This window comes from Euprymna scolopes, chromosome 10 (genome assembly GCF_053919585.1).
Source record: "Euprymna scolopes isolate OS-2025 chromosome 10, ASM5391958v1, whole genome shotgun sequence".
In the NCBI taxonomy this organism is placed as follows: domain Eukaryota; kingdom Metazoa; phylum Mollusca; class Cephalopoda; order Sepiida; family Sepiolidae; genus Euprymna; species Euprymna scolopes.
The window spans coordinates 31,563,391-31,581,161 of record NC_136491.1 but is presented as its reverse complement, the minus strand read 5'-3'; the positions used below and the strand labels follow the sequence as shown (position 1 = coordinate 31,581,161).

The 17,771-nt window shown below is 32.3% G+C and overlaps 1 protein-coding gene across 1 annotated transcript in view; it reads right to left on the bottom strand.

The window, feature by feature from the left end:
• The window catches only part of LOC145285912 (uncharacterized), a 53,091-nt gene extending 35,670 nt beyond the window's left edge, over window positions 1-17,421 (bottom strand). The window contains exon 1 of the mRNA XM_080134391.1: window positions 16,935-17,421. Within this exon, the coding sequence (XP_079990517.1) occupies window positions 16,935-17,000 (66 nt within the window). The 5' untranslated portion in view covers window positions 17,001-17,421. The remainder of the gene's footprint in view (window positions 1-16,934) is intronic.
• Window positions 17,422-17,771: the final 350 nt, after the last annotated feature.

Here is a 17,771-nt window from a genome sequence, read left to right as displayed (position 1 = left end):
TATATATATAGGAGAGAGATCTGACATTCTCTAATAAACAAATAAATATATAGATATATTCTAACCAACCATGAGAAGGGGAAGCATACAGTGAAAGAAATATAGCAATGTTTATAAATCTACTACAAGGGTATTAATTTACTTGAAAGATAAGCTAAGCTAACCTTGAAGATTCCCACTCTTAACATTTTACTACCCCACTAAAAGACAGCAGGCAAAAATATAAGAAAAGAATGCCAAGAGAAAGGGCAAACAAAAGTTGAAGCAATAAATAAAAAAAAAAAGAAAAGACTAAGCAAAAGTTGTTTTACATCAGAGTAAAAGATGATTCCATCAGTAAAAAAACATGCTAAAAATCATGTTTACAGCTGCTATAGTTTTGTATTTGTTATACTGTATCCTTTGCGGAGACAAACCTACTTATTGCCTAGTGCATTTAAAAACCAACCCATTTCTTTTACCATGTATATAAGCTAAAGTTTAGAATAATAAAAAAAAAAAAAAATTCTAACCCATCATTATGGGTAACAAGAATATCTAATATATAAAGCTGAGCAGCTATTCCGCGTGTAAGCATATCATATAGAAAAAATACCAGACATACATTTCAAGTATTTATTTGTTTGGTCAATGTGCGCTGCAGAGTGTTTTTATTCTGAAAGCCGTTCTTAACATGGGGAGGTTGCAAATAAGATTGGTTGGTTGGTTGTTTTTACAGCATATCAACCTTTTTCAGGTTATTTAATGCCGAATCCAGTGATTTTGAAGAAAAGTTTTTTTAATAGAATTTTTTTTTTTTTTTTCGGTTTCTATTTAACCCATAGTTGGGACCCTAACAGGTACTACCACTCAGGATCAGAGTGGACCTGGGAGCAATGGCAATTAAAGGGTGGCTCCACACTCCCTAAATCCCGCAAGCTGGGGCCTCACCATCGGATATAGTTTAAGGTCATATCCAGGACCTGCAAATAAGAAAATACCTTGCGGAATAAGCACTCCCAACTATCCCATGTTAAGCGCTTTCAGAATAAACAGTTTGCAGGTTGGACAACCAGTGCACATTGACCGTTTGTTTTTATATTAGACCTTAATTTACTTCAATATTGTTTATACCAACATGATAAATTTATAGTAGCATCAGAATTTTGTTAGATATTTAATACTAGCAGGGCTACCTGGTGTTACTCAGGACTATACAAAACAAAATAGAAAAGGCTAACAAGTATAAGATCTTTATATTACGACTTCTCTCTTCCTCTCTCAATCCATCTTTCTTTCTTTTCCCTTTCTCCAAGCCCCTTTCCCCTATCATCTCTACCCAGCCCATTCCTCTCTCTTGTTTTAATGTATTGAAAAAAAATTAACATAAGTCATTCACCTATCCTTTATATAATAGATAAGTAGATAAGATTGAAAATGGCGAGGGAAGGGGGACAAAAAAAAAAAAAAAAAAACACAATGAATGAATTGTTTTAAAGTTTAGATATTATACATCCAAAATATACAAACTTTGTAGCTGTTAGTTTTGTAGTTTTTTCTTTTACCTGGACGGACACACACACAACTGCACTTTATATAATAGGAGACATTATTTTATGTATGCTTACTTAAATGAAATCTCAAGTGAAATGATATTTTTCAGGATTGTAACATTGTACCATTAATAAGGAAAATTTTAGCTGCCTTCCATGGTTAACTTTTAAGTATCAAGGTCAGGAGTTCGATTCTACAGTAAAAAAAAAAAAAAAAAAAAAATTTTTTTAATTAACCTGATTTATTTAATATCACTTTTTCTTTAGTCAGGAGGACCAGATGTTTCCTGATATTACGTAAGCCCACTTTTCAGTTCTCACAGTTCAGTGAGTCAACCATCTCCAAATTCCACTGTGTGGTCTTGTCCTATCACTTGCTTTAAAAAATTTTTCTTGGCCGACCAACCTTCCTGCTATTTTAGTCATCCATGCTTCTCTAGCATGCATCTGGGAGGATAAACCTACACAACCATACCAGCATAACTTATTAATCCTTATGATGACCTATGCTGGACAAATATAGCACTTTGTAGTAGTAATGCTACAAACCTTACTTCAGAGAAGCAAAACACGTGCTCTTTCTGCTGCCCGTGCAGAAGAAGATGCAACAAGTTTGACGCGTTTCATACAGGGTGCCCACAAAGTCTGGCTGCATAATCTAAAGAGTGCCCACAAAGTCTGGCTGCATAATCTAAAGGGTGTCCACAAAGTCTGGCATGCATAATCTAAAAGGTGCCCACAAAAAAGTCTGGCTGCATAATCTAAAGGGTGCCCACAAAAAAGTCTGGCTGCATAATCTAAAGGGTGCCCACAAAAAAGTCTGGCTGCATAATCTAAAGGGTGTCCACAAAAAAGTCTGGCTGCATAATCTAAAGGGTGCCCACAAAAAAGTCTGGCTGCATAATCTAAAGGGTGCCCACAAAAAAGTCTGGCTGCATAATCTAAAGGGTGCCCACAAAAAAGTCTGGCTGCATAATCTAAAGGGTGCCCACAAAAAAGTCTGGCAGCATAATCTAAAGGGTGCCACAAAAAAGTCTGGCAGCATAATCTAAAAGGGTGCCACAAAAAAGTCTGGCTGCATAATCTAAAGGGTGCCCACAAAAAAGTCTGGCTGCATAATCTAAAGGGTGCCCACAAAAAAGTTTGGCTGCATAATCTACAGGGTGCCACAAAAAAGTCTGGCTACATAATCTAAAGGGTGCCCACAAAGTCTGACTACATTAAGTAGCCAGACTTTGTGGACACCCTGTATGTGTATATATATATATATATATATATATATATATATATATATATATATAGGGTGTCCACAAAGTCTGGCTACTTAATGGAGTCAGACTTTGTGGGCACCCATTAGATTATGTAGCCAGACTTTGTGGACACCCTGTAGAAAACAAGATAAGCCATATGAAGTGGCGAGAGTTACTGAACATAAATGACCAAACCTCGGTCAGTAAAATGCATGCATGCGTATGGAAAAGCAGTGATCAAGAAAGAAAAAAAAAAATGTCCTACTTGCAAAGAGTTCTATGTGCCATCATTTTCCAAACTCTGTAGAATCCACTGAGCAAATCCTGTAGATCACTGTTTTGGATTTGGTCAGATTTTACATTTTTACTATGTAATCGGGACTCTATAGACAAATTTAGTTTTAGTTGACATTTCACAACTAAATATTTTCGTTTACTAGCCAAATAGAAAAGTTATTAGCCATATCCACGTGATTTTTGGAACATGACATCTTCATTCTGTGACGAGTACGTACATCATAAAAATTTTCCTGTATTTTTATTTTAAATAAGTAATTTTAAATACGCATCAAAATTTTATGTAAAGACTGAAGATATAAAAATTAAAATTTCTTCAGTTTTTTTTTTTTAACTGCTTTCATTAAAAAAAAAAAGAAAAAAAAGTATATTGTTCTACTAAACTTATTGTTTACATTTTTTCACTAAGTGAGCTTTGCAAAATTGTCGTTGAAAGAAACACAATCATCAAAAGATAAGTTTTATTACTCATAGTTGCCATTTGAAAAAAAATAAAATTAACAAAAATTACTCACAAATGCAACCATTTCATTCGCAACATAAAGCCCTCACTTCCCCATAAAATTTAATTTTCAGTTATAGTCAGCTAATGTACTTCCTAACTTCCAGCATGGTTGCTACCAGAAGCGATGACAAGGCAAATCAGTTCCTTCGCTTTTTTTCTCTCATACCTTAATCTCCCCTGTGCATGTACTCTCTTTTCATTCCGTTTTTCCGATAGTTTTTTTTTTTTAAGTTTTTTGGTATTATTTTAATTAAGAATTATTGAAATTAGTTTTTTAAAGAATTATTGAAAACACGTTTAAAAATCTTTTTGCCTTATTTTTTAATTTTATTATCAAAAGTACAAATAAACTAATGTTATTTTTATCTGTAGAATTTTGTTAATCTTTATTGTATACAATAAAAAATGTCCATTTCTTATATTTTATTTCAATAAAATCACTTCACAATAGAAATACTACAGAACAATAAAAGTGAAGGAACTGATTTGCCTTGCCACTGTTTCCGGTAGAAGTTAGAAAGTACATCAGCTGACTAACCGAAAGAGTCTACTACAAAAATAATCAAATAATTATTAGATTTATTAAAATTATTAATATACATCTAATAAAATTTTTTAGGTTGTTTGGTTAAGTTTTAGGCTTAAAAAATGTAAAGTGTTATTTTAGGAGTGTATCACAATAAAAAAAAAAATTGTAAAATAAATAAATAAATAAAAACTATTAAAACTTTAATTCTTGATCATCTTCAATACATGTATTTTTTTACTGGAAATTGCTCCAGACAAGGCATGAAGCCACCTGATATAAGCTTTTTTAAAAATACTACTTAAAAGTAAAAAAAAACAAAAAAAACTAGCCAGCAACAAGTGTTAGATGGATAGATTCCAACCCAACAAACAGCAATTCTTCTCCTTTTGTCAGAAACATTGCTCATGGAATGTGAGGACTAAATGACAAAATAAGGGAAGCAAGAATTACAAGATTGTAGAAAGTAAACCAAAAAAAAGGTACACTTTCTCCTCTCCTTCAACTTATAAAACTTCCTTAATATTAAAAATTAAAACAAGCTTAACAAAAAAAAAATTTAATTTTACAACAACAAGATGTTTTTTACAAGTGCTACAAACTTATGAACCAACTTGATGATTGGTGTCAAATATTGATTAACAATATGATTTTTGGCCGATTAAAATTCGCTTAAATTAACTATGAAAGTAATGCATTAAAAACATCTATAAAAAAAAAAAAGCGATCAACACTTTTTGATCGGATAGTGTAGAAAACATATTTCCCATTTAATCATTTGAAACTGAGATATTTGAGTCCGTTAAAGGTTATATGGCTTGATTAAATACAATAGACAATGGTTATGCCTGTAGAATTTTAGATAACTTAGCAACAACTTTGGAAGGTCATTTTCATAGAGAATTTAAAAAGGTCATAATCAATTGTAAAGTCAGTATTAAATCTATTTAGTTTAAACAATTAAACTTATACATTACTAGCTGGGCACCGAGCATTACCGGTCATAAAATACAATATGATTTTTTTAATTTATGTAGATTTCGTATTTATTATTATTATCAAGACCATCGATTATTATATTATACCCAAAATATAATAGCGATTTCAAAAGTTAGAAAAATAAAATGACTTTGAACCCAAAACATAGCACTCCAGCTTTAGTCATTATTGTTTGAGCTATTGTCAGATGAATAAGAAATAGTTAATGTATAAATATATATATTTGTGCATGCATACAACTAACATGTTTAGTCAACTTATTCCTGCCAAGTTACAATCTTTTTTTAATTTTGACCCCTTAGCAGTTATTTTTACTGGCCGACTCGACTCACGCCGTTGCGCGACCTTGCATATCAGGAGATGCATTTTGAGAGAGAGGGGGAAAAAAAAAAAAAAAAAAAAAAATGGAGACAGACAGATGCACAGACAGAGTTTTATAAATTAGATTTATATCATATTTCTCTGTTACACTTTATCAGAAACTATTGAGCCAAGCTGGCTGTAATTTTTGTATGGACCTTTGTAATGATAAGGTGCAGCAAACTAAGTATTATGGTATCCGTTTGATGCACAGTTAGAGATTAATATGGTTAGTATTTTATGCAAAATGAGCACAAATTAAATCATATTCAACCATCAAGTCAATATATATATATATATATATATATACTTGTTTATTGTTATATAAACATGCTCACATCCCGCTGCTACAAATAGCCACTTGTTTCAATCAAACAACAGATATCATCAGGCAGCGACTTGACTATTAAAAAGTTCAATGAATAATAGGTTATTCATTGAACTTTTGAATAGTCAAGTCGCTGCCTGATGATATCTGTTGTTTCATTGAAACAAGTGGCTATTTGTAGCAGCGGGATGTGAGCATGTTTATATAACAATAAACAAGTATTTTTAGCTCTTTTTATTGAGCACTATCTAACAACCTCGTTGAATTCATTAGTCCATTACTTTTGAATATAAAAAAAACCCGAGTATATATATATATATATATATATATATTCCATAAGATCATAGTTTTATATAATTGGTATTGACTGAATGATATAACAATCAATATAAATAACATTGTTCTAATAGATAAATTTAAAACTATTAAAACATCTCTTGTTAACTCTACAGTGATGTATAACCGTTCGACTATGATTGCTGTTGCAATATTTTTGATTCATAATGGGGTATGATCCCACACAGTCGGGCAATTCTATTCATAAATGATGCTGCTAGGAACTGATGAATCGAATTAATTCACGTTCTGCTATCAACCAATCAGAAACCAGAATTGCTCCATAAATATTAAACCTTTTCTGTAGCAATTTCGCATGTTTTTTCCGTCTCGACATGGTAAGAATATTTTGCTCTGTGGAACTGTCTACTGCAAACCAGTCACCTCTCAGGACTTGTATGTAACAACGAACCATCGGAAACTGTTCTGAAACTAAACATGGCTTACACTTCTAGAATTGCTGCTAGTCACATGAATCTAGGGGTTCTTGTTCTCAGGTCATTAAAATAGCTTTCAATCACCTCATTCATTGCTAGACATTCTAGAAGGAAAGCTGCATAGGCCACCAATCCGGAGGATGCATCCTGGCATATTAACTATGCAACAACTACCTTGAACGGTCACCAGACTTTGTATGCGGCATACTTGAAAGTTTATGCTGTGTCTAAGAGTAGAAAATGTGCACCAAATGACCGGCATTGCAGTTTGAGCGGATAAGCAAGATAATATTTTCTAATCAAGACATTTGATAAACTGAACTATAAATATAGTGCATATTTTTTTTTTTTTTTTTTACATAGGCGCCATCACTTATCAAGGCCGAGAGGCCACTCAAGGATAAGGGCTAAAGAGTGTACAGTAGTCAAAAGGACAATATAGTAATCGATAGTAATGGAAGTTCGGTAAATTTGTTAACTTAAGTGTAACGGCTCATCAGAAACTTGTTCACATTGGACTTGAAGACAACCATATTATAGACAGCTGGAAAACAGGAAAACGGAAGACAATTCCACAGGCGTGCAGTTCTAAGAAAAAAAGCTTTGATCATGGAATCTACGTTTAATGTTTAACCAATACTATCAGCCATTTTCATGAAAACCATTATCACTCAATATTTATAACCACTTCAAAATCATATTTTGGTTAACATCCATTTTATGTTAGCAGGTGTTGGACGATTTGCAGAATTTCTAAACTAACCCATCTCTGACCAGACTTATATCTTTTTATGGACTCCATCTTTATCACTTCCTCCCATATTTTCCTTGAAAACGCAAATCCCCTCTTTCAACATACCTTTACTATTGAAGTCTCCTCATCTGAATACATCTAATAACTATTCAAATTAAATCTTCATCAAATCTAAGCTGTATCATTCTCATATCAGTTCTCTCCATGCAACACATACCCTCAACTCTCACTGGCCAGATTTCACTTCCACACATTACACTGCATACCTAAGCCCTATAGACTCTTCTCTTATAACATTTTGCTGGTTAGTAACAGCAGAAGTTCCGTGAACTTATTCCATTCACATCACATCAGCTTCCCCCTTTATTCAAATGATATCACCAAGGTAACAAACTTTGACACAACCTCAATAGCTTTGCTATCCAACTATACTCTTTCCGCATTTTTATCATCCATTTCCGCTGTCTTTCACTTTTTGCACACAACCTGATGACAATCACTCAAACTATCTGTAATTCCGTTTAGAAATGTACCCAAAAAGGCACCTATAATATAAATCTCACCTGTCTGTTTAAATGTATGTATGTCTGCCTGTCTAAAACTTTTCAGCGATGACGAATTTTCACAAGATTGGTATCATTTTGAACCTCGACCTTCCGTACGACAAATATCGGAAAACTGGCTAAAATCATTAATTCCTTCACCCTTAACCGGGCAGTTTTCTCTACAAGGAGGGTCGTTTTTTGTTTTTTTTTTAGTCGCCATTTTTGCAAGTCATCGTATCGGTTGAAATGACTTTACTTAATTTCAACATTCCGAACTACTTGTCACGTCAGACGTCAGGTTCTTTTCACTTTCTCTTCCGCCTTCGCGTCACTGGTTCGATCCTGCATGCCTACTACCACTTTTTTTAGGGGGGGGGGGGCTCAACACACCTCCAAACACCCGGGCAATGCCGGGTACCCAAGCTAGTATAAAAGAAAACATAACAGACATGAGAGAAAAAAATAAAAAAGAGTGTACACTAGACCTCTCTCTAAAGCAATGGCTGCAACTTTAGAAAATGATGACTGGTAGCGTAGTCTGTAATGGAATGGAGACTTAAGTGGATGGTAACATTTAATGCTATTAAGACGAAGCTTCTTTCTTTTAACAATTACAAGAAGCTTCCAACCACAGTAGTCTACCAGTAGTCTCTCTCTTTCTTAGACTGCGTCCAAAAACAATCTCCAATTTAATATGTCCCATACTGTCAGCCAAGCTCCGTCTCATCACCACAACATTGTATCTATCCTTGAGCTTGTTTTATAATTATCTCTCTGACTGTACTAAGATACAGAAATTTAAATGTAATGCGAACAGACATCTTGCTGCTTAACTTACTATATAATGTCCCTGTAAGCATGGTCCCAAATAGTAGCCCTTACATTCAAGTGGCAATATGCGTTGTTTGGGGTGAATAAGAGTTTAAAAAATTTTTTTAATTATCCTCCTTTGTTCATATGAAGGTTTAAAAGTTTTACAAAGTTGCTCTTTTAAAAAAATAGCATAAAATACTGGAAATGAAGGCAAAAGCTTTATGGACACCAGCACGAGAGAAGTTTAACATCAAACTGTTTTCATTTTAGGAAAGTTCTGTCTGCTAAGAATGGCTTTCTATATTTGCTTGAAAATGTTGAACTCCAGAGATGCCAGAGCACTGATTCAAACAATAATATTTTGTCTGTTTATGAGTTTGCTATAGGGATGCAAAATTTAGAATCTGCTTTACCTCTTTGCATAGATCTGAAATAGACTGGCTAAAATAAAAAATAAAAAAGCTTCATTAATAATTGAAAAAAAAAAAAAAAAAATTTTTTTTATTCTGGTCAAAATGCCGCTATGTACCAACTGAACATTCACCTTTCCAAAGTTGATTTTTAGGTATATTCAGATCTGTTCTGGACGAATATAACATTTAAAATTGTTACCAACATGTAGTTTTTATGATATTAAAACCTTTATTATTCAATATATTCTCTAATGGTTTTCAGTGGTCGCCATTTTGGTTTTAACTTGTTTTGATTCATTTTGAATCGTCGGCAGTTAAAACAAAATGGTGACCACTGAAAACCATTAGCGAATATATTGGATAATAAAGGTTTTAATATCATAATTAATTGCCAGCGACAATTTTAAATGCGATATCTATGTACAGCAATAATGCTGGAAAAGAGATAGGGGGAAGATAATTTTGAAAGCTGGTTTATCAAAACTTTTTAAAAAGGTTTCCAACTACTTTTTGATTGTCCCGTGGGGAGCCATTGTAAATAGGTACAGAGTTAGACACCAGGGTCGTTTTTTTAACGTGGAGAAAAGGCACAAAAATAAAAAATTGTCTCATTCATCAAGGACTGCTCCTCCACCGAAAGAGAACAAGAAATGGAAGTACAGCATCTGAAGAACAGATACTACACTTTGATCTTGGCCAAATATTGTATTTACAAGATTAAAGCCTAAAGTTAATTTCCAAAAGGGAAAAAAATAAAATAAAAATATTTGTACACGTGAAAAAAAAAAGTTATAATGAAAAATGTTTTCACGGCGACATTCGGAAACTGACAAATTCAGCTAAATTTTTAAGTAAAATAAATTCATTGAAAAAAAAAATTCCTTGAAAGATAAATATTAGTTTTCTGGGTCTATTTCGAAGATAATTAGTGAAGTCTGAAGATATCAAATTCAAGACAAAAAAAAACACCTTATTTGTACAAAAAATAACTTAATTAGTCCCCAAAAGCAAGAAATTCTGGTATCGCACAAAATCAGTCGTCTAAGCATAGATTCTACAGAATCCCAAAATGTCAAAACCAAAGGGTTTCTGAAAATGGCATCAGGGAGTTGGAGGGAAGTAGGGAGTGCTGATTTTCTTTTTTTTTCTCAGCCATGCATCCATACATTCCTATCGTGAACGTTTGTATAATTTTTACCATTTTTTTTTTTTTAATTTATTTTTTTGTGTTTCTGCTTTTAAATTTTTTCAACTTTTTATTTTTCAAGATTATATAAAAATTATGTTACGCTGAAAGTTACACGTTCATTTAGGCAAGGAAAATATTAGAATCTTACATATAAAAATTATGCGAAAAATCTAATCTAAATAAAAAAAAAAAAGGAAATATTTTTTGCAGTTCTAATTCTTTGTGTGGAAATATTAAATAAACAATGCTTAATTCAATGATAATATCGATCATTCTAGAAATTTCTTCCAGTTATATCGAATTCATTAAGGGTTTTTTTGTAATGTTTCTGAAAAAATTAATATTTTTTTTCTGTTACAATTTCTGATGCTTTATCATCATAAAAAAAAAAGCAAAAATAAATTCAATTTTTTTTACTATTGAAAACTAACTTTAGTAAAGGTGTTTTTTGTTTAAACAAGAAATACATAAACTACTAAATAATTTCATATAAATCTTTGAAAGATAAGAACTTTTCCGTGTCTCAAAGTAGATGATCTTTAAAAAGTTTTATATATTTGTACTCTCCATAAGTGTGTGCCACTTTCTCTGCTTCAACATTTTACATTTGCCAAAAAAAAGTTGAAAATCGACCTACCCTTATATATATATATCCCAAAACATCTGGCCTTGATAGAGGGGAGACTAAAATTTGCTGCTATGGTTTCGAATGATCTGAAATAACAGCAAGGGGAGATTTGATTCCAAATATTTCTCATATGTTATACCTCCCCTCTTTTGGAAATAGGGTGCATTTATGAATATCTCCAGTATCAAATAATCTTTATACATTGTAAAATTTACTTTATGTATGAAAACCAAAAAGGGGAGATATAACATCTGAGAAACATTTGGAATCAAGTATCCTTTTGCTGTTATTTCAGATCATTTGAAACCATAGCAGCAAGTTTTAGTCTCTCCTCTATCAATACCAGAAATTTGAGGAAATATCAGATATTTTGTAATTCATATGCAAAACTAGGAAAATAAATGACTATGACTGAAATATTGGTAAAAGTGCAATATCTTGCCACCCACAAAAAAATCCTTTAAAATTACCACTATTATAGGCTTTCAAGGGTGCTTAAAACAAAAACAATTAAAATCCCAGGAAACGAATAATTTCAATATAAAAAAATTGTACTTTTAAGTGGGGAGGATTACTTTTCTTTATTAATTTAACGTAAAATAAACACCCACTTTATAGCCAAAAAGTGAGGGCTCGTCTTACGTTCAATTAATATAGAAAAGGGATCCCCTATTCGTTTAAACAATAATGTGCGACCTTGAGGGCAAATGTCACATAGCCCACTATACAATTCAGGTCATTAGCTTTCCAACAAACCTTCATTTGTTAAATTCTGATCCATAGTCACTAAAATTTGGAACTTATAAAATTGCAAAGAAAAAAAAAAAGGTATCTTTCTCTCTCTATATACACACACACACACACACACATAGCCAAATTGAAAATTGAAATGCTCATATCTTTGGTTCTATGGGACGAAACTACATAAAATTTGCAGATAATACTATTCTATGGTTAAAATTTTATGGCAATTGATAAAAAAGCTACATTTTCAAACCAATAAAATATCCCAAATTTGCTTACATTTGTACATACAGTGTCCTAGCAGGCCAGCTTTAGTTTTTGCTGGTTCTATTGTCTTCCCTGGGCCCTGTAGCCTTGCCAGGCCATTAATATACACATATATATATATATATATATATATGTATATTAGTTGGTGCTTATTCAGATTGGCACTTATAGCGATAAACAAATGAAGAAAAACTTGTGTATGTACTTGTCATGGAATGAAGATGTTATATTAAAAAAAAAATAAATAAATAAATAAAATAAAATAAATCACAAAAAATTGATCATTTTTTTTACCAACAAGTGACAGCCGAGGCCATGATATTAGAGAACATAAAGACGTAATTAGTGTTTGACAGTTTCTACATGCAGTTAGGTTGTCTGCCCTTGTCCCCTAATTCGTTGGACGATACCCCCCCCCCAATCAAAACAGAGTAAAATGTAATAGTTTTTTAATAAAAATAAAACTACTTGATCAAATTATGTGATTTTTGGAATTTTGCATTTTCGCCTTGAGACAGATACGCATACAGACATTTATGCATATTCTTTAATTTTAAATGCCGCCATAAGTGCCAATAGGCACCATACAGTTTATGTGGGTGGAAAAAGAATTGTTTTTTCCGTTTCTCTTCCTACCATTTTAAAGGAGTGGTGCTCAGCACTGGTGCTGAACGAGCAAAAAGAATTTGTGCTTTAATGACTAAGATTCGAAAATGCCTACACACACACAGTTCCATAGAGTTCAAAATTTGCATTATTGCGGGGGGGGGGGATCTATCTTTACTGCCATCCTTACATATAAAAAGGTTTGGGGCTTGTCCAGAATTCCCTCTATTAAACAAAAGAAAATCTGTCATGCCCGTCATGGAAAGAAAATATTGCGTTTTTATTTGACTACTGAAAACCATAACTTTAGTAAAAGGTATTTGTTTAAACAAAATACATTTCCACTAAGATTTAAATAAAAATTAGTTCATTATATTCCGCGATCATTATTTGATAAATACTGAAAATTTCATTAAAATTGGTTAATTTCTTGATTTTTGATGATTTTTTTTAAGTAAAGAGAGGGGTCAAAATGTTTACACAAAAAATAAGAAAGAAAAAAAAGAAGGTAAAATATTAATTGATGAGAATAAAAACGTAGAACGCCGTGCTTTAATTTTACTTATTTTCATCACACTCCAAGACGCAACTTGTTAATTAAACCAACCGTGTGTCGTCGAACTGCTTTCGTAACAAGAAGCAAATAAAACGCCACATGTGGCCGAGCAAATAAACAGATCGATAAATGAGGTTCATTCAAGATCACTTTACGATAACTTCGCATCCAAACAGATCTTGCGGTTGAAAAATTGTACATGTTTTTTCTCGAATATTTACAATTTCTTTTAATACGATCGAATTATTTTTATGCAAATAAAATTATTTAGGCACGTGCAAAATAGCCGATCTTCAAAATGTATAAACAATTTGGGCCTTTACTCACTTAAAAAAAAAAAAAAAAAAAAAAAAAAAAAATTCAGAATATCGACCACTTTTAATGAAATGTACAGCATTTATCAATTAACAATCACAGAATATAATTAAACCCATTATTTATTTTGGGTTCGTCGAAAGTTTCACGTTCTTGCGAGCAAGGAAATTATTAAAATCTTGTATATAAAAATTATGCGAAACCTGTAATTTAAAAAAAAAAAAAGTAGAAATATGTTTTGCAATTATAATTTTTTTGTGTGAAAATATTAAATAAACAATGCTTAATTCAATGGTAATATCGGTAGTTCGAGATATTCATTTTTCTTCGAGTTATATCGAATTCATTAATACGGACTTTAGGAGCTTTTTTTCATAATGTTCCTGTAAAAATTATTTTATTTGTTACAAATTACGATGCTTTATTTATATAAAAAAGCAAACATAAATTCTTGCGTATTTTATTTACTACTGAAAATCATAACTTTAGTAAGGGTAATTTTGTTTAAACAAAATACATTTCCACTAAAATTTAAATAAAAATAATTAGTTCATTATATTCCGCGATCATTATTTGAGAAATGTTGAAAATTTTATTAAAATTGGTTAATTTCCTGACTTTTGGTGATTTTTTTTAAGTAAAGGGAGGAGTCAAAATGTTTATACATTTTGAGCGTCGGCATTCATTTTGCCCATACCTAGAAAAAGTTGTCAAATATATATATATATATATATATATATATATGTTATCAAAGGCAAGGCAAGTTACTTTTCTACCTAGCTTGATAAGTTTTTAGTGTTTTTATTTAATGTAAAATGTTTATTCGGTTCGAAAAACATAGTGTTTATCGGTATATTTGAAAAAGACAAATGGCCGCGTGCTTGCTGTTTTGACCACGTTAAGTTTGTGAAAAGGAGTTCAAACTAATACTATACAAAACACTGTTAGAAACCCACTCAATATATGTAGTATTTCAAGTTTTACGATAATCTATTAAAAATAACACGGTAACAATAGTACATAAACACCTTTTTTTTTCTTATATGCAACGGAAACCGGATTTTCTTTTAAATATGTACAATTTGTTTCGAAAAATAAGTTGAAAGAAAGAAACCCAGACTGAAACTTCAAAACAATATCTCTTTACTTTTTTGACGCGTTTATTTAAAGGGGTTAGGTTCTCCGTCGACACCGGTGACAGACCAACCTTTTTCCGAATTCAGAATGAGGATGGATTTTCGGACCCCATCTTTATACCGAACGAAAGACAAATGGCGACGAGCTAACGGTTAAATACGTGGTTTGAAAAAATGAGTTAAACCCACCTAATCTGTTACTGTGACATACCTATATTGGGTGGGTTTCTAATAGTATTTTGCATAATTTGTTCGTTTTAACTTATTTTTCCAAACTTCACGTATTTAACAGTCACCTCGCCGCCATTTGTCTTGTTGACATATGTATACCGATAAACACTATGATTTTCGAACCGATTTAACGTTTTAAAGTGAGTAAAACCATAAAAAAAAAAATTCCAGATAGGTAGAAGAGTAACTTATCTTGCCTTTGATAACATTTATTATGTATTTGAATTTTTGTTCACTTTTTCGAATCTATGGATTGTAAAACAAACCCGTGGTTTTTAATGGAAATCAATTTTTTGTGGCATTCGATTTTCGTTAGTCCGGAGAAGCGAAGAAGCGCAAAAAAAAAAAAGATACTCAAATTTTTTTTATTAATTTCATAATATTCCTATTTACTTTGCCCCCCCCCCCCCCACTGGACAGAGTTAGACATCAGGGTCGTTTTGTGAAGAAAGGAATAAAAATAAAAATTGTCTTAGTCGTGAAGGATTTCTCCTCCATTGACAGAATAAGAAATTGAAGTGTAGCATCCGAAGAACAGGTACTACACTTTGATTTGGGCCCCGAATTGAATTTTATAATATTATTGAAATAACTAAAAACGGTAGAAAGGAAGCGAATTTTTAAGAATTCGCAATAATGAGATTGGCGCGTAAATGAGCGTATGGTGATCGCGCCGTTTGTTTTTAATCGTAAATGTTTTTCTGTTTTAAGTTTATATTGTTCGAGAACAAGAGAAAATAAACTTATTGGTTGGTTAACTTAAAAATCACTTCGTATTATTTAGTAAATACGATTAAGTCAAGCGTAAAATAACTCAAATAGTAAATAAAACAAAGTCTACGATAAAAAGGCGCAAAAAAGTTTCCGCCCAAAAAGAAAAACAAATACATTATATGGTACTTATGCAGAGAAGTTGTCGTGCTATTTGTATTTTCAAGTTAGTTTCAAGCTTATTTTTTATTAAATTGTTAGGTGAAAGTACAGAAATAGTTACAAAGCATCCTTCCCTCCACATGTTAAGAATGTGTTTCTAAATAATATCATTTTAACATGGTAACGTTTCTGCATAACTACCCATTATACCAGCACGCCGCTCGGTTTTGGCCGGTCGTGATATGCACTTAAATGTATTTTAATTTATGCAGAGTTTGTATTTAGTATACAGCAAATTATCTACTGAATATTACATTGTACCCAATATATAGTTGTGATTTCAAAAGATTTTTTTTAATGTGATTTGGATGCCATCAGCGAGAATCGAAGCTAAAACAGCGTTATTCGTTACCACCCGAGAAATACTTTAAAAAATAAAGCTGTTAAAGATATAAATGTATATTTGCGTATGCGTTGAAGTAACACTTTTAGTCGACTTACGCTTGCAAAGTTCGATTTTTTTGTTTCAATTTTGACCACCTGAGCAGCTACTTTTACCGGTATTATTATACAAACACCGTGACAGCGTTAGGGTTAGGGGGTTAGGGTTAGGGTTAATTCGCTGTCACGGTGTTTGTATAGTTTTACCCTTTTACCGGCTAAAAACCCAAATCAAATTTGTTCCACGGGTCGGGTCGAAATCCCTCTTAAATTTTCAAGTCTTTAGACCAAAAATTGAGAGAGTAATTTTGTAGAGACCATTTCAGCACACATACATGGTCTCACACACACACACACACGCATATAAATTTAAAATCCCGCCTCTTATGTTAAGAATTGTCTAAATTACGTTGTTTCAACACGGTTCGTAAAATGCACAAGTACTTCCGCCCCCTTTTTCTTTGTTAATAAATATTAAAAGAAAAAAAAAAGGATTTTACAGAATGCATCCATTGTAGAATCTTCGGTATATCTTTTGACTTTGTAGCTTTTTTTAATACAAGGAGAACGACTTCTAACCTTAAAAAAAAAACAAAAAACATCAGAATGGAGACGGGATTCACAAAGTTACAATGACCCAAGAAATACACACACACACACGTGAAGTTGTTCTCTCATAATCGTAGTAATTTCAAAATGATCTATCAATTGAGATTATGTTTTTAAAAATATGCATAGTAATTTTTTTTTTTAACTATAAACAAAAACAAAAAAATCGTATAAATCAATCATAAATCAAAAAATATAAACAAGATAAAAGGGGGGGGTTAAAAATTCCCCGTTCTTCACTTACTTCGTAATCCAAATAAGTGTGGGGTGGTTTACGTTTCACACTGTCCGTAGGTGACCGGTCAAACATGTTTCCAAGATTGTTTCTTGCTTCTTTTTTAAATTTTGGACAAAAATTAAAACTCCGACGAGGATAAGGAGGGAAATTTTCAAGAAGAGCTTAATAATATTAATATATCGATAAAAAAAAAAAACGCAAATAAGAAACCTGGCCTCTTCTAAACTTTTTCTTTTTTTTAGAGAAAGATGGTTCCTTTGCTTTTTCGTTGTAAATACTAATTGGCAGAGTTTTTCTGTTTCTGTTTCTGTTTCGGGGTTTGCTGACAATGACCCTCCCTTCAAAATAGAAAGAGGGTCGTTTGGTTGCGATCGTTCCTGCCCAAAACCAGATGTGAGATTTCTTTTGAAAAGTAATAATCCTGAAGTTTACATATTCGTCGCCGTTGCTTCGCCCATCGCCATGACGTCACGCGTAAAACCTCGCGAGATTTGTTGACGAGATCAGGATTGCCAGACAAAAATAAAAATAAATGTTTGAAGCCAAATTTTTCGAGAAAAAAGGCCAAAAAAGGCCAAATTCGAAACTAAAGCCACACTTTATGAAACAAAAAGGCTAAATGGAAAAATTCCTTCATTAATGCTATCTTCTTTAATATATTCTTCTTCTTCTTCTTCTTCTTCTTCTTCTTCTTCCTATAATACTAGCCTGAGTGCCCGCCGTTGCCCGGGTGTTTGCAGATGTATGTTAAGTAAAAAAAAAAAAAGTGGTATTAGGCAGGCTCGAACCCGGACAACTAAGGAGGAAAAGAATGAGAAAAAAAAACGTGACATCTTTGCTGCT